The sequence below is a fragment of the Sabethes cyaneus genome, chromosome 3 (genome assembly GCF_943734655.1).
Source record: "Sabethes cyaneus chromosome 3, idSabCyanKW18_F2, whole genome shotgun sequence".
NCBI classification, from domain to species: domain Eukaryota; kingdom Metazoa; phylum Arthropoda; class Insecta; order Diptera; family Culicidae; genus Sabethes; species Sabethes cyaneus.
The window spans coordinates 149,977,336-150,000,140 of NC_071355.1; the positions used below are offsets into that span (position 1 = coordinate 149,977,336).

The 22,805-nt window shown below is 41.6% G+C and overlaps 1 protein-coding gene across 1 annotated transcript; it reads right to left on the bottom strand.

The window, feature by feature from the left end:
• Positions 1 to 17,031: 17,031 nt before the first annotated feature.
• On the bottom strand, positions 17,032 to 21,769 carry LOC128742269 (endoplasmic reticulum junction formation protein lunapark-B). Its single transcript, XM_053838574.1, has 7 exons — positions 21,442 to 21,769; positions 21,245 to 21,330; positions 19,545 to 19,774; positions 19,282 to 19,481; positions 18,846 to 19,220; positions 18,563 to 18,784; positions 17,032 to 18,049 (listed from the first exon to the last, which is right to left on the bottom strand). The coding sequence occupies exons 2-7, from the start codon at positions 21,269 to 21,271 to the stop codon at positions 17,856 to 17,858; spliced, it is 1,248 nt and encodes a 415-aa protein (XP_053694549.1). The 5' UTR covers positions 21,272 to 21,330; positions 21,442 to 21,769; the 3' UTR covers positions 17,032 to 17,855.
• Between the last annotated feature and the right edge of the window lie 1,036 nt (positions 21,770 to 22,805).

A 22,805-nucleotide genomic window follows, 5' to 3' on the forward strand; every position in this document is an offset into this window, starting at 1 on the left:
CTAAATAACAAAAAGTTTAGCATTCATGCGCTAAAACTTTATGTAAAAACCGTGGATTCTGCATATGCAGAATATAATGATTTTCAAAACCGCATCTATCTAACCGACCCCGCGAGAAAAGATGAGTTTGAACCTCAGTTTATTGACTTTGAAGAGCTTTACGAATATGTACGAATCGCTCTGAGTGAGATGATCGAAAAATATGAAGACGACCAGAGAGCGATCGCTGACATCACTACAGCAGAGCGAGAGAGAAAGCTACGTGCACTGACGGATTCCAATGATAGTGGTGCCAGCAGTTCAAACATACAGCAGCGGGTGCATCCATCGTTTTTGTTGCAGCAAATGCCCTTGCCAACATTCGACGGTCATTATGAACATTGGTATAAGTTCAAGGCCAGGTTTTGTGACATTGTTGATAAATGCATTCATGATTCTCCAGCCACCAAGCTTCATTACCTAGATAAGGCTCTCGTGGGGGAGGCCAAAGGAGTGATCGATGAGCAAACGTTAAACGACAACAATTACGAAGGCGCTTGGCAAATACTTATTGATCGTTTTGAGAACCTTCCAATGGTTATACACGGACATGTTACGAAGTTATTAAACCTTAAACCGATGACTAAAGATTCCACTCACGAGTTGAAAACCTTGCTTGACGACTGTACGAAGAGAGTTGAATCCCTTGAGTTCCATAATTTGAAAATGGACAAGATGGCAGAAGCAATCATTATTACGTTGCTGACGTCAAAGTTAGATACAGCCACACGAAGAAGCTGGGAGTCATCGGTAGAGCATGGAGTGCTTCCTGTGTACAAAGATACAATTGCATTCTTACGAAAGCACTGCCATGTATTAGAACGCTGTGAGCAGGCTGCAAGAGTTTCTGTAAAGATGAAAAATTTAAACGTCAAAAATTCGATTGCTTCCACGGTAAGCAAGACGCACACTGCCACTATCCACAAAACTGAATATGGCTGTGTGATGTGTGGAATCGACCATAAAATAGATGCTTGTGAAGAATTCAAAAAGTTAACCGTCGACGCGCGATATAAGAAGGCTAAACAGTTGGGATTATGCTTCGCCTGCTTGAAGAAAGGGCATCGCACTGCGACTTGTAAGATCGGTAAAGACTGTTTGTTGTGTGCTAAGAAACATCATGCTTTGATGCACCCAGAAGATAAAAAACCATTTGTCGATGACGCTGTGCAGGCTGGTGGTAGCGGAGCCGAGCGTTCGTTGACTGCAGCGAAGTGTTCGGTGCCATTTGAACTCGGCACAACAACGAAGCAAATCCTCCTTGCAACAGCAGAAGTTATGGTATATGATTGTTACGGTGACTCACATAAATGTCGTGTGCTGCTTGATTCTGGTGCTATGGCAAATTTCGTGTCCGAAAGGATGGTTGATTTACTTCGATTGCGACGTGTGGGTGCTAATATTCCGGTTATTGGAGTAAACGGAATGAAGACCACAGTCAAGTTTAAAGCTAATGCGGTAATAGTCTCACGAACGTCGAAATGTGAATTTTCTTTAGACTGTTTGGTTGTTCCCAAGGTGACTGGGAGGCTGCCAGCGACGAAAATTGATTCGACGAGTTGGCAGATACCTCCATCATTGATGTTAGCAGATCCAAAATTTTGGGATCCGTCACGTATAGATATGCTTATCGGCGCAGAAATATTTTTCTCTCTGATGCAAGAAGGCAAAATTAGATTAGCTGCTAATTTACCAGTTCTGCAAGAAAGCTTATTGGGATGGTTAGTGTCCGGTCCAATTTCTGATGCTGCAACAATGAGCACTGTTAAAGTATGTCAGGCTGTTGCAATTCAGCCAAGTAATGACGAACTGAACGATCTGCTCAAACGGTTTTGGGTCATTGACCAACAAGAAAATGAAGTATTTTCCGTGCAAGATGAAGAATGTGAACAGCATTTTATGCAAACTTATCGTCGTCAGAATGATGGTAGATTCGTTGTTATGTTGCCACTTCGTGATAATGTTACTGATCTGGGAGACTCCAAGCAGCAAGCCATGAAACGATTCGCTTATTTAGAGCGAAAATTGGATAAATGCCCTGAAATGAGGAAAATGTACGTCGAATTCATTAATGAATATTTAGCGCTTGGACATTGCAGAGTTGTCGATGAAGGTGAAACTGCACCTGGGAAATTTTATCTTCCTCATCACTCTGTGATGAAGCTTGACAGTTCAACCACAAAACTTAGAGTGGTGTTCGACGCGTCGGCTAAGAGCACTACTGATTTATCGCTCAATGACGTTATGATGGTTGGGCCAACGGTTCAGGACTCATTGTTTAATATTATTCTGCGTTTCCGTCTGCACAAATACGTTTTCACCGCCGATGTGCCTAAAATGTATCGGCAAGTGATAGTTGATAGCGCTCACAGACAGTATCAACGAATTCTGTGGCGAGAAACACGAAACGAACCGATTAAGGAATTGGAGCTAAATACGGTAACATATGGCACAGCCGCTGCACCGTTCTTGGCAACACGATCAATTATCCAATTGGCCAGAGATGAAAGAGAAGGTTTTCCAGTTGCGAGTGAACAAGTTCAGAAATCGTTTTATGTAGATGATGTGCTTACTGGTGCGAACACCTTAGCAGAAGCTAAACAGTTGCAGATGGATTTGATCGATCTGCTGCATCGTGGGGGTTTTGATCTCCATAAGTGGTGTGCGAATGATAAGGCATTGTTGGAGGATATTCCTTTAGAGGCTCAAGAAAAGTACCTGAAATTAGAGGACAGTAGTGTTAATGGTCTGATAAAAACGCTGGGAATATTATGGGACCCTGATAATGACGATTTTATGTTTTGCGTGAAACCAATGGACGACAATGCCAGCAAACCAACTAAAAGATTGGTTCTTTCGGAAGTTGCAAGGTTGTTTGATCCGCTTGGTCTGCTGGCACCGATTACAGTAATCGGTAAATTGGTAATGCAGCAATTATGGAAAGCCAAAATAGAATGGGATGAACAAATTCCAGAGGAACAGTTTCGAGTTTGGAACAGGTTGCGGTCGGAGCTATGTGATATTAGTTCTTTGAAAATTAAACGGCGGATAACAATGGATGACGCAGTTGTGGTTGAATTGCATGGCTTCGCCGATGCATCTGATGCTGCCTATGGTTGTTGTATTTACCTGCGGAACGAGATGAACGATGGAACAGCTACAGTTCGACTAATTTGTAGTAAATCCAAAGTGGCTCCAATTAAAGAAACACAGAGATCTGTCAAACCGAACGCGAAGGTTGCTGAGATGACAACACCTCGACTCGAACTTTGTGCGGCAGAGCTGTTGGCGAATCAAATGAAGGAAGTGTGCGATGCTTTAGCCTTTGACCCACAGCAGGTGGTGCTTTGGTCTGATTCCAAAATAGTGCTGTGTTGGTTAGACAGAATGAAACTTGACACACCAGTGTTCGTGAAAAATCGTGTTACAAGAATAAGACAGCTGTTTCCCAGATGTATGTGGCGGTATGTATCGACAAAAGCCAATCCTGCGGATTTAGTATCGCGTGGTGTCTTTCCTGCTGCTTTGATGTTAAGTGAGCTTTGGTGGGACGGACCTGAATTTCTGCGTAGTGCTAAAATTGAAGACGATGCTGTCGTGTTTGAAGAAGATGAATCTGAAGAATCAGTGATAGCCCAAGTTGCGACGATGAGTATTCCGCAGTGTCGTCCTTATGATAATATATTGGCGTGTAGCAATTTTCGCCAATTACAACGGGTTTTCTCCTATGTCGCTCGCTTTATTTACAACTGTCGTGTAAAAGATAAGTCCTGTCGTAGATGTGGGAAACTGAACGCCAAAGATCTTAGTGATGGTTTGTTAACCATGGTGATTATCGTTCAGCAAGCGGTATATCACGAAGAAATCGATTGCATTCTGAGAGGTAAGCCGATCAAGGGAAAATTAAAGAACTTGAATCCTATATATGACGAGAACGAGAAACTTTTAAGAGTTGGTGGCCGTATTAGTAATTCTGATTTACCAAAAAATCAGAAGCATCCGATGATACTACCTGAGAAAAATCACTTTACCACCATTTTGGTAGAGGATTTGCATCGCGAGTATTTGCATGTAGGTCTTAATGGGTTACTTGCTGCTATACGACAGAATTTTTGGCCAGTAAATGCAAAGAGAACGATTCATCGAGTACTTCGAAGGTGCATTACCTGTTTTCGGGCAAGACCTAGGGAGCCACAACAGTTCATGGGGGATCTTCCGGAATTTCGTGTAACCCCTGCCGACCCATTCAGCAGAACCGGTGTTGATTATGCCGGTCCATTCATTTTAAAGGTGGGCCGTGGTAAAACCAGAATAAAGTCTTACGTAAGCCTATTTGTCTGTATGGTCACCAAGGCTATCCACCTGGAATTGGTGACGTCATTATCAACTGAGGGTTTTCTTGCGGCTCTACATCGTTTCGTCGGTCGTCGAGGAAATCCATCAGAAATGTACTCTGATAACGGAACTAATTTCCGAGGAGCTGAGAGACAACTCGCAGAACTTAGGGAATTGTTGAATTCACAGATTTTTGATAAGAAGGTTAACCAATTTTGCCAGTCTAGAGGAATTTCCTGGCACTTCAACCCTCCTAAGGCTCCACACCAGGGTGGTCTTTGGGAGGCCAACGTCAAATGTATGAAAACTCATTTGTACAAGGTTTTAAATGAAAGTTACCTTACATACGAGGAAATGATTACTTTGCTAGCACAGATAGAGGCAATTTTGAACTCTAGACCTCTTGTACAATTGACAGACGATCCGTTTGATTACAGAGCCTTAAGTCCTGGTCATTTTTTAATCGGACGAGAATTAATTGCAATAGCTGAGCCACAATATGACGATATAAAGGAGACCACGCTTTCCAGATACCAGTTGGTGCAGAAGAGAAAACAAAGCTTTTGGCGTAGATGGTCAAATGAGTACCTTACTGGTTTGCAAAGGCGGAGCAAATGGTTTAAAAATCCAACTCTACTGCGAAATGGTTTATTGGTCATCTTGAAGGAGGACAACATGCCGCCTCAAACATGGAAGCTTGGTCGTATCGTTGAGACGTATCCTGGTAAGGACGGAGTTACCCGTGTGGTCACAGTCCGCACTACTGATGGTACCTATCGCAGACCGACAACGCAAATTGCAGTACTTCCAATCGACGACAGAGACCGTGATGAAAATTGAGGTGCCTACCTCAATGGCGGGAGAATGTTTAACGAAATTTAGCGTGTAAGACATTTTTTAACTCGACCCTGTATTTTGGTATAAACACACCCCTACGTATGTTGGCAACAAAAATCATCAGTTATGTGAAATCTGTATCGAAGATCAGACGCAAAATAAAAAACCTCTTTTTTAATACAGTCCACGAGTGCTTTTTTCCACTGACTATCCGAAGGACAAAAGGGATGAAATCAGAGATCTTCTGTCATTGTTGACGGTTACCCGCCAAAGCTTTTACCTGGCACCAGGACAGGTTCTCGTCTACAGCCTGGATGTCGTTGGCTAAGCTGCGTCGCCATGAACTTCTACGCAGTCCTTGCGAATCCCAGTCGAGTGCTTCTCTGCAGATCTCGTTCGATCCTTTTCTCAAGGTGTTGCCGATCCAATCGGCCGTTAATGACACCGACGATGGAGTTCCTCATTGGATATTTAGTTGTCAGGCCATCAGGTACGAAAATTCGGGTTTTCGTATGCAGTGATCTGGTTTGAGCGCCAAATGTTTCGCAGACCTGTAAAGGCACCCCTGGCCTTCCTGATTCGTGTGGCTATATCAGACTTGGTACCACCATCGGGCGCTGTCTGGCTACCAAGATATTGAAAGGCGTCTACCTGCTCCACTTGTTGTCCTGCTACTGTGAAGTTGGTGGGATTGTCAGTGTTCACTACCATAGACTTAGTTTTTGCTACATTGACTGTGAGACCTGCTGCCTGGGAGCTCTCGGAGAGGTCTTCTAACTTACTCTGCATATCGCTTCGGCGTTGTGCGAGCAAGACAATGTCGTCCGCTAGATCGAGGTCATCTAGCTGCTCCATCGTTAGAGGATTCCAAGGTAATCCTCGATTTGGTCCAACTAATATCTCATCTATAACGATGAGCCGCGTCTCACGCCAGTAGTAACCCTTATAGGATCGGACAAGACACCGTTGTGCAAAATCTTGCACGAGAACAAGAACGCTTCGTCACAAGTGCGTCTCCAAAGTTTTCATGGATGAGACGGTCGAGCGCCTATTCGAAGTCTACGAACACCAGCAGTAGAGAGTTCTGGAATTCGTTGATCTGGTCCAATGTAATGCGGAGCGTTGTGATATGGTCTACACACGATCGGCCAGGACGGAATCCAGCTTCCTGCCGCCAGAGAATAGCGTCAATCTTCTGGATCCGGTTGAGGATTTCCTTACAGAGTACTTTGAGAGTAATACAGAGTTAGGTCTCCTTTTTTAGGGACTTTGACCAATATGCCCTCATCCAGTCCACCGGAAAAGTTGCGGTTTCCCATATATTGCTGAAAAGCTGACAAAGATTGCTAGACTGACAAAGATGGGTCAGCTTTGAGCATCTCGGCTGAAATACACACCCCTATTTTGTATTTCAAATGAATCTTTATTTCGTTCGACTTGTTTCGAACGAGATGTTTTGCCCATTTGATTTTGCTGGCGGAAATTTCGTTCGAAAAACAAATCCGTTCGAAATATAAAATAACGGCGACGGTCTATCCCTGGTGCCCTGTCTTTGACGTGAACGTGCTCCGGATGAATTTCTCGCCACACGAAGTCCTACTGAAATTGCAATCCATCGATTTATCAAAAGAACCCGGAACAGAACAACGACCTCCTCTTTTTGTAAAACAGTGTGCTAATGCTCTCGCTTACCCTGTAAGTATACTGTTCAACCACACTGTTTGGGCCAGCACAGATACCAATAACAGAGGTGCTCTCCTTTTAGACTTTATATCATCAAATGATATAGCTATAGCCCTTTATAGCATAAAAGGGGAAAAGCCAACGCAATATCGCAAGAAATACTTGACTTAACACTATGCAGTCCAACGATAATACTGATAAAATAAAAACTACGGGGATTATTCGTACTTATTGAGCTATTCGATTAATTCAACTACTCGTGCTGGCTGGCAGTGTTCGATTAAAAATTATTCGAATATGCCAGGTGTTATTCGATTAGTTGAAATAATCGAACGAGTAACGGACATCACTATCGGTTACAGAAAATACAACGCAGATTCATTCGATTCGCCCTCCGTCGCCTGCCATGGAAGCACCCGCTCCAGCTACCAAGATGCGAAGCGCGCCTGATGCTAATTGGACTGGACACCCTAGCAACTAGGAGAAATCTGTGCCGAGCAATCATTGTAGCTGATATCCTGATGGTGAGGGCCAATTGCCCGTGGCTTCTCAACCATATTAGTCTCAACCACGATCTCTTCGTAGCAGAATGTTCCTCCAAGTACCATTGCGAAGGACAAATTATACAGCAAACGGGGCCATCGTCGGGCTACAATGATTTTTTAGCCAAGTGTCAGCTTGGTTCGACTTTCACCTAACTCGTAGGACTATTCGTGGGAACACCGAAAACCGTTCATAGCAATGGGCCTATCTGACAATGGGAAAAATAATACAACACAAAACGAAGTTTAGCACATGAACATTATCATAAACTTTGTCTCTTGCTGTTTTATACAACACTAGCTGATCCGACAAACTTCGTATTGCCACAAATTAACCTGTGTTGTACATAAATCATGAATCTCGGATGATCTTTGTCACAATCTCGAGTTTTGCAAGTTTCTGAGGAGTTCAACCTTAGATGATTCATTTTGGCAGTTACGTAACTATGAAAGCATCCCAGGTAACCAATAAGCATCACCAATGCTATTCAAATGTAGGCCAATAAGCATTTTGCGAAGCATTTAAACGAAGAATTTGAATACAATTTTGGATGCCAATTTACAACAGCTATGCAGTCAAAAAGCTAATATACAACAACGTGCAGTATAAAATGCCAGATACGCTGATTTGCTGCTTATGTTAATGCTTATTAGTTACCTGGAATGGGTAGTTTAGTATACAAATTTGCAATTTTTCCTCACAGTAAAGTAGAAAACAACTCCCCTATCCCCTCATTGCATAACCAGAAAGCAGATAGTAATATTCGCCATGATTGTACAACATTTCGCCGAATATCAGTTTGCGAAAAACCTTAACCGGAATGTATTATTTCACGGAAAACTTTTTTGTGGAAAGTACCATTTCGCGATCCTCTCCTTACTCGCTGTCGCTCGTTCCAGGAAACCCAGGTAGACCTAGGAAAACAAATAAGCCTAGACAGTAGTGATTTCTGCGGGGAGTTGCCTTCCCCCAGTGGGCGGCACTTCCGACGGTGGGTCGCCGGCAACGCTCGCGGCCGTCTCGTCCTGAATGATCTAGTGTTACTATAGATAGTTTTTGTGGTCTTGTTATTGACTAATGTTTTATGGAAGAGTCTCGAATTTCTCGAGTTCGATTAGTTTTTGAGTTTCGCAAAAATTTCTGTTTTATTTGTATGAGAGTCCATATCCCCCTACCACAGGGGTGAGAGGTCTCTATCATAAAATAAATTCAAGACTCCAAAATCTCCCACATGCCAAATTTGGTTCCATTTGCTTGATTAGTACTCAAATTATAAGGAAATTTGTATTTCATTTGTATGGGAGCCCCCCTCTTAAAAGACGAAGGGGTCGTAATTCACCATAGAAAAAAATTCTGCCATCTAAAACTCCCACATGCCAAATTTGGTACCATTTGCTTGATTAGTTCTCGAGATAAGAGGAAATTTGCATTTCATTTGTATGGAAGCCCACCCTCTTAAAGGGGCAATGGGTCATAACTGTTGATAGATAGAGGCGCTGACATCACTGTACCGCGTACAGTGCGATACCTTTAAATTTTCTCAATCTTCTTTGGAGTACAATTAAATAAACCAACACGTTGTTTTTCGAATCAAATTTATTTTTAATTCTCTTACGCTGAAAATCCGTTTATTGTTCGTGATTCCACTGTCGCGGGGACAATTTCTGCCGACAGGTTATCGGCCCAGTAGAGAATTAGTGATTCGGTCGGTTATTCGAGTATAAAAAGTGTTTTTCACCGCGACGTTGGTTTGTGGTTATGGCGGATCCGGGAAAATTTACTATCGCCAAGCTCGGCAACAGTAATTATGCGACATGGAAATTCCAGATGGAGATGTTTCTCATACGGGAGGAACTCTGGCACGTCGTAGAGGAGGAAAAGCCGGAACCAGTTCCAGATGCCTGGAAGAAAGCAGACGAAAAGGCCCGCGCTACGATTGGTTTGTGCATCGATCAGAGCCAATATACGCTGATCAAAGATAGTGCTAGTGCAAAGGATGTGTGGAACGCGTTAAAATCGTATCACGAAAAGGCAACTACAACATCCCAGCTATCACTGTTGAACCGTTTAATTGACTCCAAGGTGACGGAATCCGGTGACGTTGAAAAACATCTGCTGGAGCTAGACGTATTGTTCGGACGACTGGAGGATGCAGGTTTGGAGTTGGCTGAGAAGCTGAAAATAGCAATGGTGCTCAGAAGTATGCCAGACTCGTACCACACCCTGGCATCAACATTAGAAGCTCGTCCTGACGAACAGGTAACAATGGAATTGGTACGTTCGAAATTGCTTCAGGAGTATCAAAGGAATTTTGATCGAAGCGGCACGAATCGAACGGGGGATGAAAAAGTGCTAAAAACACAAAAGGTAAAAACAAAAACGTGTTTTTATTGCGGCAAAGCTGGGCACTTTAAAAAGGACTGCCGTAAGTGGCAAGCTGAAAAGGGCAAGCAGAACAGTGGTGCTGACAGTGGTGCTTCCGGAATTAAACCGGCTAACAAATGTCAACAAGCAAAGGCGAAACAAGTGACGGATGCAGAAAAAGATGCGGTTTGTTTTTCGGTGTTCGAGAAGAAACAGGTTACGTGCGTTGCGTCAAAGGTTAGCCAATTATGGACACTTGACAGTGGCGCTTCTTGTCATATGACAAGTCGGGAAGATTTTTTCAGTAAACTTGAAAAGCTTTCGGGTGTGAATGTAGTAATGGCAGACGGAAGCAGTGCTAAATCAAGTGGTCATGGTAGGGGAACAGTAAAAAGTGTTGACAGTACTGGCAAAATGGTTGACATTGAACTTGAAAAAGTGTTGTGCGTACCGCAGTTAGATGGAAGTTTGCTGTCAGTGAGCAAGATGGCTGACCAAGGGTATACCGTAACCTTTGCGCGTCATAGTGTAGAGATCCGTAACTCATCCGGGTGCGTTGTTGTTTTGGGTGAGCGGCACGGTGATTTGTATTACTTGACAGAAGTTGAGCGTGTTTCGATTGCTGCTGATCATAAGCATACGGTAAATTGTCAGCACACATGGCATCGACGATTAGGTCATCGCGACCCTTCTGTGTTTCATCGCGTCGATAAAGAAATGTTAATGACGGGAATAAAATTGACGGACTGTGGTGCCAAATTTGTATGTGAAATTTGTCTAGAGGGAAAGATGGCACGACTGCCATATCCCCAGCAGTCACAGAAGAAAACTACACAGCCACTGGAGCTCATACATACCGATTTGTGTGGGCCAATGAAAAATTCTACCCCCGGCGGTAATAAGTATTTTTTGACGCTTATAGTCGATACGTCGTGTTGTACTTGTTGTCCAGTAAGGATGAAGCGAAAAGTTGTATTAAGAACTTTGTGAGATTGGTGGAAAACCAATTCGGAAGAAAACCTCAGATAATTCGTTCGGATCGAGGCGGTGAGTTCGTGAATAAAGATCTCCGGAGATTCTATCGTGACGAAGGGATAGAAATGCAGTTGACGGCTGGATACGCACCTCAGCAAAACGGTGTGGCGGAGCGTCGGAACCGCTACCTACAAGAGATGGCAGTATGTATGCTGTTAGATGCTGGATTAGATAAGCAGTACTGGGGAGAGGCGATCGCGACTGCTGCTTATTTGCAGAATCGGCTGCCGTCACGTTCTGTGAGTAAGACCCCGTTTGAGTTGTGGAAAGGTAAGAAACCAGATATTAGTCATCTCAGGATATTTGGATGCGAAGCTTTTGTGCACATTCCAGATTCAAAGCGAGGAAAGCTGGATAGTAAAGCGGAAAAGTTAATATTCGTGGGCTACGAATGTGGTTCGAAAGCATACAGATTCTTAAACAAGAATACCAACAGGATTGCGATTAGCCGAGATGCAAAGTTCGTCGAGCTAGGTTCTCATCTTCAGGAGGAGAAAAGCACAACGTCGTTGGAATGTGAAGAGAAACAAGACGAAGTTGAACTTCAGTTGTCTTTCAGTGATGACGACTCACAGAATGAACCAGAAGAGTCGTGCGCAGGTTTTTCGGATGGCGATGACTCGAATCTGCAGTATTTTGACATCGACGAGTTAAACCACAATGAAAATGAAGAACTAGAGCAACGTCGGGTGCAACGTCAAGGTGCTGGTACACTGCCACGAAGGCTCAATGACTACATTGTCGGTGTAGCCAAAGCAAATGAACGGGAACCGTTGAGCTATCAGGAAGCAATTCAGAGTGCGGACAAAGCAAACTGGATGCGAGCAATGAATGACGAGTACAAATCTCTAATGGCAAGTAAAACTTGGTCGCTTGTGCAGCTGCCTCCGGGGCGCAAGGCTATCGGATCAAAATGGGTCTTTAAGCAGAAAAAGGATACTTCTGGAAATGTCGTACGCTACAAGGCAAGGCTTGTTGCCCAGGGCTACGCGCAAAAGTATGGCACAGATTTCGGTGAAGTGTATGCGCCAGTTGGCATGCAATCCACTTTACGAGTGTTACTTACAGTCGCTGGTCAGAGACAATTACATGTACGGCATATTGATGTTAAGAATGCATACTTGAATGGGACGCTTGAGGAAGAAATCTTCATGCGACAGCCCCCTGGTTATGCTGTTGCTGGAAAGAAAGAATTCGTATGCAGATTAAACAAAAGTTTATATGGGCTTAAGCAAGCGGCGAGAGTGTGGAACGAGACCGTGAAGACTTTACTACGAAAACTGGGATTTCAACAATCGGAATCCGATGCTTGTTTGTTCACGATGAAGCTAAACAATGAGTGGATTTATTTACTTATTTATGTAGACGATATGCTCGTAGTCTGCAGAGATGAACAATGGGTCGCCAGTTTCGAAGAAAAGCTACGTAACGAGTTTGAAATTTTGTCACTTGGTGAAGTGCATCAGTTTCTCGGCGTGAAAGTTACCAAGGATACAAATGGTATCTATTCACTCAGTCAGAAAGCGTTCATTCGGGAAATAGCGGAGCGATTCGGGCTGGAAGGATCCAAGAAATCTAATATACCGTTAGATACGGGTTATTACAACGGCAAGGATAGTGAACCTATGGAAAGCAATGAGCAGTTTCGCAGTTTGGTTGGAGCGCTGCTCTATGTGACAACCATGACGAGACCCGATATTGCTGCAGCAGTTTCAATTCTAAGTCGGCGATCCAGTAGCCCAACGCAACGTGACTGGGTCGAGTTGAAACGTGTTGTACGATATTTGCTTGGAACGGAGGATTACGAGTTATGCTTAGGAGTTGCAGGTGCAAATAAATTAACGCTTGTTGGGTTCAGTGATGCCGATTGGGCTGGTGACACGACAGATAGGAAATCTACAAGTGGTTTTCTGTTTAAACTTGGCAATGCGACAGTGAGCTGGGCTAGCCGCAAGCAAAGTTGCGTATCAACATCGACGATGGAAGCGGAGTACGTGGCGCTTTCCGAAGCAGCACAGGAAGCAGTTTGGCTGCGTAGACTACTCAGCGAACTCGGCGAAACACAGAAGAAGGCGACTCTGATATACGAGGACAATCGCAGTTGTCTAGATTTCGTTTCTCTGGATCGGCAGACGAAGCGGAGCAAGCATATAGAAACCAAGTTCTATCATGCGAAGGATTTGTGTACAAAGGGCATTATCGAATTGCAGTATTGTTCCACGGACAAAATGGTTGCGGACATCCTAACGAAGCCGTTGGGTCCGACAAAGATGCTGCAACATTCCGAAACGATGGGATTGAAACGGAACTAGTGGAGCTACAGTGTCTCAGCGAGGAGGAGTGTTGATAGATAGAGGCGCTGACATCACTGTACCGCGTACAGTGCGATACCTTTAAATTTTCTCAATCTTCTTTGGAGTACAATTAAATAAACCAACACGTTGTTTTTCGAATCAAATTTATTTTTAATTCTCTTACGCTGAAAATCCGTTTATTGTTCGTGATTCCACTGTCGCGGGGACAATTTCTGCCGACAATAACTAGCTTTCTAAAGAGGAGGGGGGTCTCAATTCACCGTAGAAAAAAATCTTGCCTCCAAAACCACTTACATGTCAAATTTGATTCCATTTGCTTGATTAGTTCTCGAGTTATGAGGAAATTTGTTTTTCATTTGTATAGGACCCCCCCCCCCCTAAAGTGGGGAGGGGTCCTAATTCATCCTAAAAAATATTCTTGCCTACAAAAACACCCACATACTAAATTTGGTTCCATTTGCTTGATTAGTTCTAGAGTTATGAGGAAATTTGTATTTCGTTCGTATGGGAGCCCCCCTCCTAAAAAGGTAAGGGGTCCTAATTCATCATAGAAAAAATGGTTGCCTCCAAAAACACCCACATGCCAAATATGGTTCCATTTGCTTGATTAGTTCTCGAATTATAAGGAAATTTGTATTTCATTTGTGACGAAGCCCACCTTCTTAAAATGGGGAGGGGTCCTAATTCACCATAGAAAATATTTTTGCCTCCAAAAACCTCCACATGCACCATAGAAAAAATTCTTGCCTCCAAAACCACTTACATGTCAAATTTGGTTCTATTTGCTTGATTAGTTGTCGAGTTATGAGGAAATTTGTATTTCATTTGTGTAGGAGCCCCCCTCCCCACCCTAAAGTGGGGAGAGGTCCTAATTTATCATAGAAAAAATTCTTGCCTCCAAAAACACCTACATGCCGAATTTGGTTCCATTTGCTTGATTAGTTCTCGAGTTGAGGAAATTTGTATTTCATTTGTATAGGAGCCCCCCCCCCACCTAAAGTGGGGAAGGGTCCCAATTAATCAGAAAAAAATTTTGTCTCCAAAAACACCCACATGCTAAATTTGGTTCCATTTGCTTGATTAGTTCTCGAGTTATGAGGAAATTTGTATTTCATTTGTACAGAAGCCCCCCCTCTTAAAGTGGGGAGGGGTCCTAATTCACCATAGAAAATTTTCTTGCCCTCGAAAACCTTCACATGCCAAATTTGGTTCCATTTGTTTGATTAGTTCTCAAGTTATGAGGAAATTTGTATGGAAGCCCCCCCCTCTTAAATGGGAGAGGAGTCATAATTCCCCTTCTAAAGAGGGGAGGGGTCTCAATTTACCATAGAATAAATTCTTGTTACCAAAAACACCCACATGCCAAATTTTGTTCTATTTGCTTGATAAGTTCTCGAGTTATGCAGAAATTTGTGTTTCATTTGTATGGGAGCCCCCCCTCTTAGTGGGGGGAGGGGTCTCTAACCATCACTAAAACCTTTCCTGGCCCCAAAAACCTCTACATGCAAATTTTCACGCCGATTGGTTCAGTAGTTATTGATTCTATAAGGAACATCCCGACAGACAGAAATCCATTTTTTATATATAAGATGATGCATAACAAAGAAAAGATAAAGAAGAAAGCTTTACTCGGTTATCTTGCAGCAAACGTATTGTAAACATGGTTGAAAGTTTGCCCACAGAGAAGTTTGCCCAATTATGCCACAGTAGTTTAATAGTCTAGTTAAATAGAGAGAAAATTTCATCCTGTATCGTAAACGAATAACTTGTAACGAAATTACCAAATTATTAGTAGGAGACAAGTTTAATAACACTTCCAGGTGGACAAAAAAGTGATTTTAGAAACGCTTATTGCTCAATAAAATCATCCTTTTTCAAACAATATCATTTACTTTTTGATCTGTTCCTTAAACGTTTAGGATATTCACAAAGTACCATGCGCCTCCATTGAGTCACATTGCCATACAAATTTCAAGTTAACGTTTACTCAAAAAAGTTCCATAGGCTACACCTATACGAGCAGTGCAGTGATGTTCTGGATCGACAGGACTATACAATGGTGTATATGGTTAAGCTCTAAGCCTGTGACCGATAATGATGTTTCCTTGTCAATCTAGCGTAGATTGCCTCCGCCGTCGCAATGTTCAAGGCTATGATAACAAAATCATCTGCAAGGCCTAAGAATTAACTACCCTTGATGAAGCCGTCACCTTGCCTCAACTCTCGGCGCGTTTCGAACGGACTCGAGAGTGTTCCCGAGATGCACACGAACACATCGCTCGATCCAATGATAGCTCAAATCAGTCGCGTCAGTTTATCCGGCAAACCGAGTCCGTGCATTACCTGCCATTGCTTGTCTCGGTCGGCTGTATCGTATGCTGCTTTGAAATCGATAAAGATTTGAAGCGTAGAGCCCTACGATAATACTGAACCTTATCGTGATGTAGGGCTTTTTAACTAATCAGTAAATGAACAGCGGTCACGTTTACTTCTGAATGTGGGTATATATCAAAATACTTTTGTGATTGAAAATGGGACTCGGGGTAAAAATTTACCAAATGTGATTGTTGCGTTGTTCAGAAAGTGCTTTTATTCCGTTTAAGAATATGGCCAGTATGGGGATCTCTGATAATTAATAGATGAATGTTTCTAGGATTCATCCCTATTTATCACAGCTATCACAAATATTTCCGAAAAATGTCGGATTGATTGGGTCGGTCGGCGATTGAGGGTTAGTAAGGGGATGCAAGCGGGATACCAGATCCGGTTGAATGCCGAAGGACCACTCTACAATGATTACGTGTTATAATAGAAGTGCTTAGGTAGCAGTTGGGAAAATTAGGTCAATTCGTGTCGTGTGTTCGAGTTTCGGCTGGGCGGTGCTGCTAGATAGAGTCGGTAGAATTTTTGCACTGGCCCCGTGGCTGTCCTGTGATCTGATGGCCGGATGCGGGGTCTGTCGATGGGAAGGGGTCAAGTCTTAGAGAGACGTTTAAGCCCACAGCTTTATTGCACTAGCTCATTGATCTCGGGTGTTGGAAGGCGGCTGCGTCTCTATATTTCAAAGCTTCTGTCGACTACCGCGAACGTCCAGCTTGTGCTGCGTTCAATATACTTTGCATCTTGGGACAGTGCATAAATGCTGGGGAATGAAAGATCAAATTTTCCCTGATAAATTGATAACCACTAATGCTCCGAAATTTGTCTTTCTTATTAGTTCATTTGTGGTTGTTTGTGTTGGAAAATTGGCAGGGGGCGCGCGGTTGAGGACCAGTGCTAGTACCTGAAAACCTTCTGCTTCTGCTTAGTGCTAGGCGGGGATGACGAATTCTCCACTTCTTCACTATACATACTACATTTTACAACAAAAAGTCCAAAGCACATTTACAAATCCGATCTACCATTTTTCTTATCATCAACATTATCCTCATCATCTTCATCATCATCATTATATTGAAAATATGACATTCCGGCCTTTGGCAGAGAGATCTTAGTCAGTTCGTGGAGTCCCCGCAGGGCCGGAACGCCTCCGTCTGCGGGCATAGGCGTGACGGCTATGCTTAGGGCTCTACCAGTGTTTTAGTGGGCGACATTGCCTCTCTCGTTAGGTAGAACTGACGTTTGAGGTCTCCCTGACACTTTGTTGACATCACAAAAGGGCCCAGCGCAGAGTTTTATACGCTATTAAGTGACCAGTTGGATAACCCGAAAAAAAGGATAAAGATTTGAAGCGTAGAGTTCTCGGCACATTGTGGTTCATGTTCGGTTCCTGATAGAGAAGCTGATATAGAATTAGATCTACCTACTGGTTAATGATGGGATTGATTTCGGTATGTTGTATTTTGCTGGAATGTTTTTTTTTATATTCAGATGTAAGCAACTAACAACAGCCTGTTTATTCGTTAGCATTGCTTTGTCGATGCATCGTAGGATATCTTATAAAAAAGATTAACAAATGTACATATATTATAAACACTCATTTTCAAAAGGTCAATATGTTATGTTCCGCATGCAACAAAGTAAATTCTGGTTTTGTCTGTGTGTAATATTTTAAAGTTATTTCCCAGTCCAGTACTACTTTACATGACTTTTCGCTAGTATGCTTTAAAGCTAAACCCTTGCAGTGTATCATAAATTCCCACAAATGCTTGGCTAGAATAGTTTATTTTTTGGCGTGGCGATTTCGTTCATTGCTTCGGTCAGCTTTTTTTTATTGTAAATGCCGGGCCCTTCAAAAATCGCAACCTGTGCCGGATATACTGAAATCTTTTAAACTTGAATAATAAAGTAGATAATTGATGGATTTTTTAATAGAAAAGTTAGAGAATATATTCAATGCGAGTACTGTCGGAAAAAGTCATCCCTAAATAACTACTATAATTAATGATCAGTGTATGTAAAACTTATAAGGTTGAACGTGCTAACAAAAGGAAAAGATTGGTTCAAAGCATCTACCCTCGTGCCCAAGAACGATAGTATCTTCATAAAATCGTTCGCATGCAGAAGACAATTGTTTACTCTGATCGAGCGTTCATCTCCGTTGGCCATGGCTTTGCTTGCTGGACCAGACCAGTAGAGTAGGTATCACTGCTGTCGTCCAAAGACAAAACCATGCAAGGAGCTTCGTTTTCTATTTTTGCAACTGTCTCTTAAAAAAACTCATCTAACAAATCAAGAAGCGAGTGACGCTCTGCGTCTTAGTTTTCAGTCCGCATTAACATCCGTTACCGTTGTTGTCCTCGTGGCTTCACCAGCACTCAAAATCTCATGATTACTGCTCGCTTCTTTTTCTTCCGTTGTTTGCGATGGCGATATTGGGGTTTGTTGCTCCGATGGATTTTCTCCCTCAAAAACATCTTCCGATGGTGCATCAGTCTCATTTTCATTTTGTTCGGGAGCTAATTGGAATAAATAGAAGTTGTGAGCATGAAATACGTGTTACATAGGAATAATGAAACCATTAAAGGAGTTTTAATATTTTGACAAGCAATACTCCAAGATACGATGTATTTTTATACGAAACGACGGTGATTTAGGACTTCTTCCATTTTTTGACGATAATAAATAAAATGATAATAAATAAAGGGACGCCGTCGTCACATTACAGTCCTATCAAGTGCGAATAACACTTGTTACGACTGCCATTATGAACCTTCCTGAACGTCGTTTCATCTACACGATCGCTTGACCGCGAGTTTGTTTTAATCTTTTCGCTTTCCTGACGTTGGGAATAAGCGATTGTAATTAAAGTGAAGGTAACATAAAGTGAAAGTGATCGTGTCACACGAATATTGGGTCTGGTAACTGCGAACAGTAAATGAAAGCTAGACCTCAAATTTCAACGTCTGTCGGTTATTAAAATAAAATCGACTTTACACCTACGTTAATTTGGAGATAAAGAAATTACCTACCTGTCGCAACTGTTTCAACCGCATTGCCGTCCTCAGCCGTCGACGGTTCCGATTCGGAAACTGATTCACTCGACCTACGCTGCTGCTCGGCCAACTTATCCAATTGAGCCTGCTCAAACGGAAGTCGCGGAGCCATTGGTCGTTGTTTCTTAGCAGCATTAAATGAGCCACAGAAGGCACACCGAAAAGCAGCGAATTCGTATTCTTCCTGGAGGGCCATTCCTAAGACAAAGATATTTATCAATTTATCACCTATCGAGATTTTCTTGTTACATTTTCCTACCATTGTGCATGAGACACTCTCTGCAGATCATCGCAAAACGACTGTTTGGACCATCTCCCACTAAATAATCAACCATCTTTTCTATCACTCCCTTCTCGTTATGATTGATGATGGGATAAGGCGTTCGTCGGTAGGGCATCGTTTGTTGACCCATTCCGATTGGCCTGTGAATAAGACCGGATTGCTGTTGCACAGTCAAAGGGGTGGCTGATCTAACATTAAATCCAATTGGCGTCGCAGGCATTTGCCGTGCTCCGACAGGTGTCATTTGTGGTCCGTGTGCTGATTGAGGAACCATCATGGGCGCTCTAGGTAGAGTGGTTGGTGCCTTTGGGGTCATAGGCTGTTGCTGTATTATTTTCGGAGATGACAAAACTAAATAAATAACAGAATAATTGAGCAAACAGGGTTAGATATAAACAGGTAGTAAATTTACCGCTCGGGGATGGCATTAGAGTCTTTTGCGACTTATCTCCGAATTTGTTCAATATTTCCACTGCTACCTTGTACGTTTCCTTATCCATAACTTTTTCTAGAATTTTCTTCTTTTCCGCCCGAAGCTCTTTCAGTTCATTTGTGTTGATTATTACTTTTCGCTCGAAAAACCATGCCAAACTTTTTTTGATTAAAGTAATGCTAGTTTAAAAGAAAAAAACATTTCAACTACTTTGGTCAACTCGGAGAAGCGGTAGAACTTACATCATGGGACAAATCAACAACGGCAGCGAGTGGATGAGCCGTTCGTTCCATGTTGGAGGAAAAAAAGCGAAATAGAACACTATGGAAGATACCACATATAACCCGATAGAAATAACTAAGAAGTTTCCTACAAAGCGCTTCTGGCGAGCCTGAGTACTGATTGTGTACGCTTCATTGTCTTTTATTTTTTCCTCCAGGTTTTCCAGTATTTCATAGGTTGTTTTCTCTTTCTTCGATAGTAGAAATGTAGCATGAAAAAGATAAAGGAAATAATTGACTCACCGGCAGCAAACGAAAGTGATGTGGATTGACAACGAAAAACATGATGTATATGCGAATCGTAAAGATAGCATGTCAAAAAACGGCTAATTGTTTCATTACACTTGCAATTTACTGCTCGCAGGCCACGAATATAAAGCACGAAATTAAGCAGTGTATTGATCGCTGCGAAAAAGCTGAGTTGTACAGCATCTATAATAATGACAACTAATGTTTTTTTAGAGAGTAGCTCTGCTTGGTTTTTATTTTGCTGTTACGGCCAAGCCACTATACCTCAACGACGGAGGAATATATAGCGTATTATAAACACCTAGTATTTCAAAGAATATTCGACATGATATTAAATCTATTCTTCTAGGTACTGGATGTGACGCTAAATAAATCTGCCAGAATTAATTTTCTGGAGTCCACCGCCATGTTTTGGCGGGCTTCGATAAGCGGCGAAAATAATCGTTTTGTGTTTCTATTAGGGATACAATTTTATTTAATTAGGCCCTGATTAGCGGAAAAAATCTCTGAAAGCAAATCCAAGTCTGCATATATATTACATTGATTTTTTTGATAAAATACTAAAATAATTGGCTCAAAACAAAGATCTTGCGTAGTAAAATACTCTATGAACAGACGCTATGCAGTCAAGGTTTCGAACTTCATGTAAATTTTTCTCAAGAACTCAACAATGTGTTGAAACAAACTTTTTTTTGTTTTCTTGGTAAAGATTAGGAAATATATTTTGCAGTTTTTGAGATTTGTAAAGTAACCTCAACATGAATTTTGGTCACCTGGTCAATGAATGATTTGACATCGTTTTTTTCGATAATCCAATGTAAAAATATGTATCATATATTTTTTTTTAGTAGGTATGTATTCCTACAACGATCACTGATCCAATAAAAAACGGTTTATTTTTTCTCAACCCCGAAACCGAAACAATAAGGGTTTTGGATTTATATTCCATTATTATAACACAGAAAGCAAAGTTTTCAAAGCTTGAGTAAATCAAGTTCTAACTGTGAGCAAACCAAGTTCTAATCTTGAGCAAATCAAGTTCTAATCTTGAGTAAATTAAATTTTCGTCAACATTCTAGGGCAGCTCCAATACTTAACCGCTTTATTTGTATAGTTACCTAGTCATATTTCGGGACTCATTAGAATAATCTTTAATAAACGAAACAGACAAAATTGATTATTTTCTTTGTTTTAAACTCTCTCCGTTAGGTTTCTGATTTCCGAAAATCAGTTCAAAACAAGCGCTACGTCAGAAGCAGTTAGTGCGAAATTTCGCTAAACGTGGCAAATATTAGCGGCTGCGGCTGGACATTAATATTATATTTTGTTGTATAACTAAGCAGTCTTAAAATACAAGTTGACTATATCCACTAGGTAATGACGCGTTATTTAATTTGTCGATGTTTACTCACCCGGAATTTGGAGATGATCGCACCCATAGTGCTGGTTTCACTACTTTTTACTTGTTTTGTTGGTTAAACTTTGATAAAGACACTACCTATGATGGGGAAGTGTAAAATTTATTACAATAAAAAAAATGCAATCTAATAATAGCTGTCCATGAAAATATCTAAAAATACTTCTGCTAGTCGTGAACGTGGGATAGTACCTAGGTTTTTGCTGAATATGTTAATCTTAGCTCCGCTATTTTTCCGGCGACCGCAGATTTCACGCCCTTTGCTTTTTGTCTTCTAAAGGTTACGGCAGAACATCCTTTTGCTTCACTCTCAGAATAGAACAACAAGCTTCTATTTGCAAACTTAAAACACCAGTATTCCTTTCATTTATTTCCACTTGAATTGGCTTGCGTCCGTTTACTTCTTATCGTACGCGGTTCACAGGAATATAAAAGCGATATTAAACTGGGTGAATGCTCACGGTTCGAACTGCAGAGGGTGATATTCGTGTTTTGATGGTGATTTTTTATTTTTTAGTTTCACCTTTCCGCTGCGCTGCTCCTGCAATATTATTTCTTTTTGTTTCGTTATTCGCCAGTAAATTCGAATTCAAAGTTGCCAGATATTTTTAGCGTCTTTTTCTCAATATAGTCACTAATTGTAAAGTCTGGCGAACTCATGTTCTGCGCAAATACCCAAAAGTTTTGCGAAAGTTCCGCCAGTTTTAGATTGGTTTATTAGTCTGCATGCTAAGTTATCAATCGAACTTTTAGTTTGGTACAAGAGAAATAGGATGACTAACAAAACGAAACCATTATTCAAAACAATTTGACTATTTTACAGCAAACTCCAAGACAAATTTTTCGGCGATTATGGAGATTGCTTTCCTTCAAAAAATTATAAATTATCGAACCAAGTATCACATAGCAAAATTGTTTTAAAAACATTGCTAAATAAATATCATAGACAAACATACATAACACTTGGAAGAAAAATCAACAAAAATTATCGTACCACACATTTTGCCTGAACACTGGCACCATCTATGATCGACATTCCCAAATATCAAATAGCAACAGGAGTATCCCTCGAACTATATACTGTTTTACTTGACTCACTACGAATATACGTGTTATTGCAATAAAACTTAACCAAAGACAAAAAGACATAACACTCGTTTTCCATTCTTCGCACCGATTAAACCGGCATTTCAAATTTGGGCTTAAGGCCCAAACACAATGCATACGTATTTTACTACGTTGCGGATATTTGACAGAAAACCCATGGAAAAACTGTCAAATTGCCGCAACGTAGTAAAATCCGTATGCATTGTGTCTGGGCCTTTAGTTGGGAATATCTCCGTTTTGGTCAAAGTGGCGCTGTTTAACGAAAGAGGGATGCTCATGTTGCTCTATGATATTTGGGAATGTCGTTCACAGATGGCACTAGTGTTCAGCCAAAATATGTGGTACGATAATTCTTGTTGATTTTTCTTCCAAGTATTATGTGTGTTTGTCTGTGTAAATATCTTCAGCAATATAAATAAGCTTATTGAATACAGCCAGGATTTGTTAAT

Coding starts and splice junctions, on each gene's coding strand:
- LOC128742269 (XM_053838574.1), bottom strand. CDS start 21,271: ATGGGTGCGATCATCTCCAAATTCCGG. Junction 19,221..19,281: donor TCTAATGCCATCCCCGAGCG/GTAAATTTACTA, acceptor TTATTTATTTAG/TTTTGTCATCTCCGAAAATA. Junction 18,785..18,845: donor AGAGTGTCTCATGCACAATG/GTAGGAAAATGT, acceptor TCTTTGTCTTAG/GAATGGCCCTCCAGGAAGAA.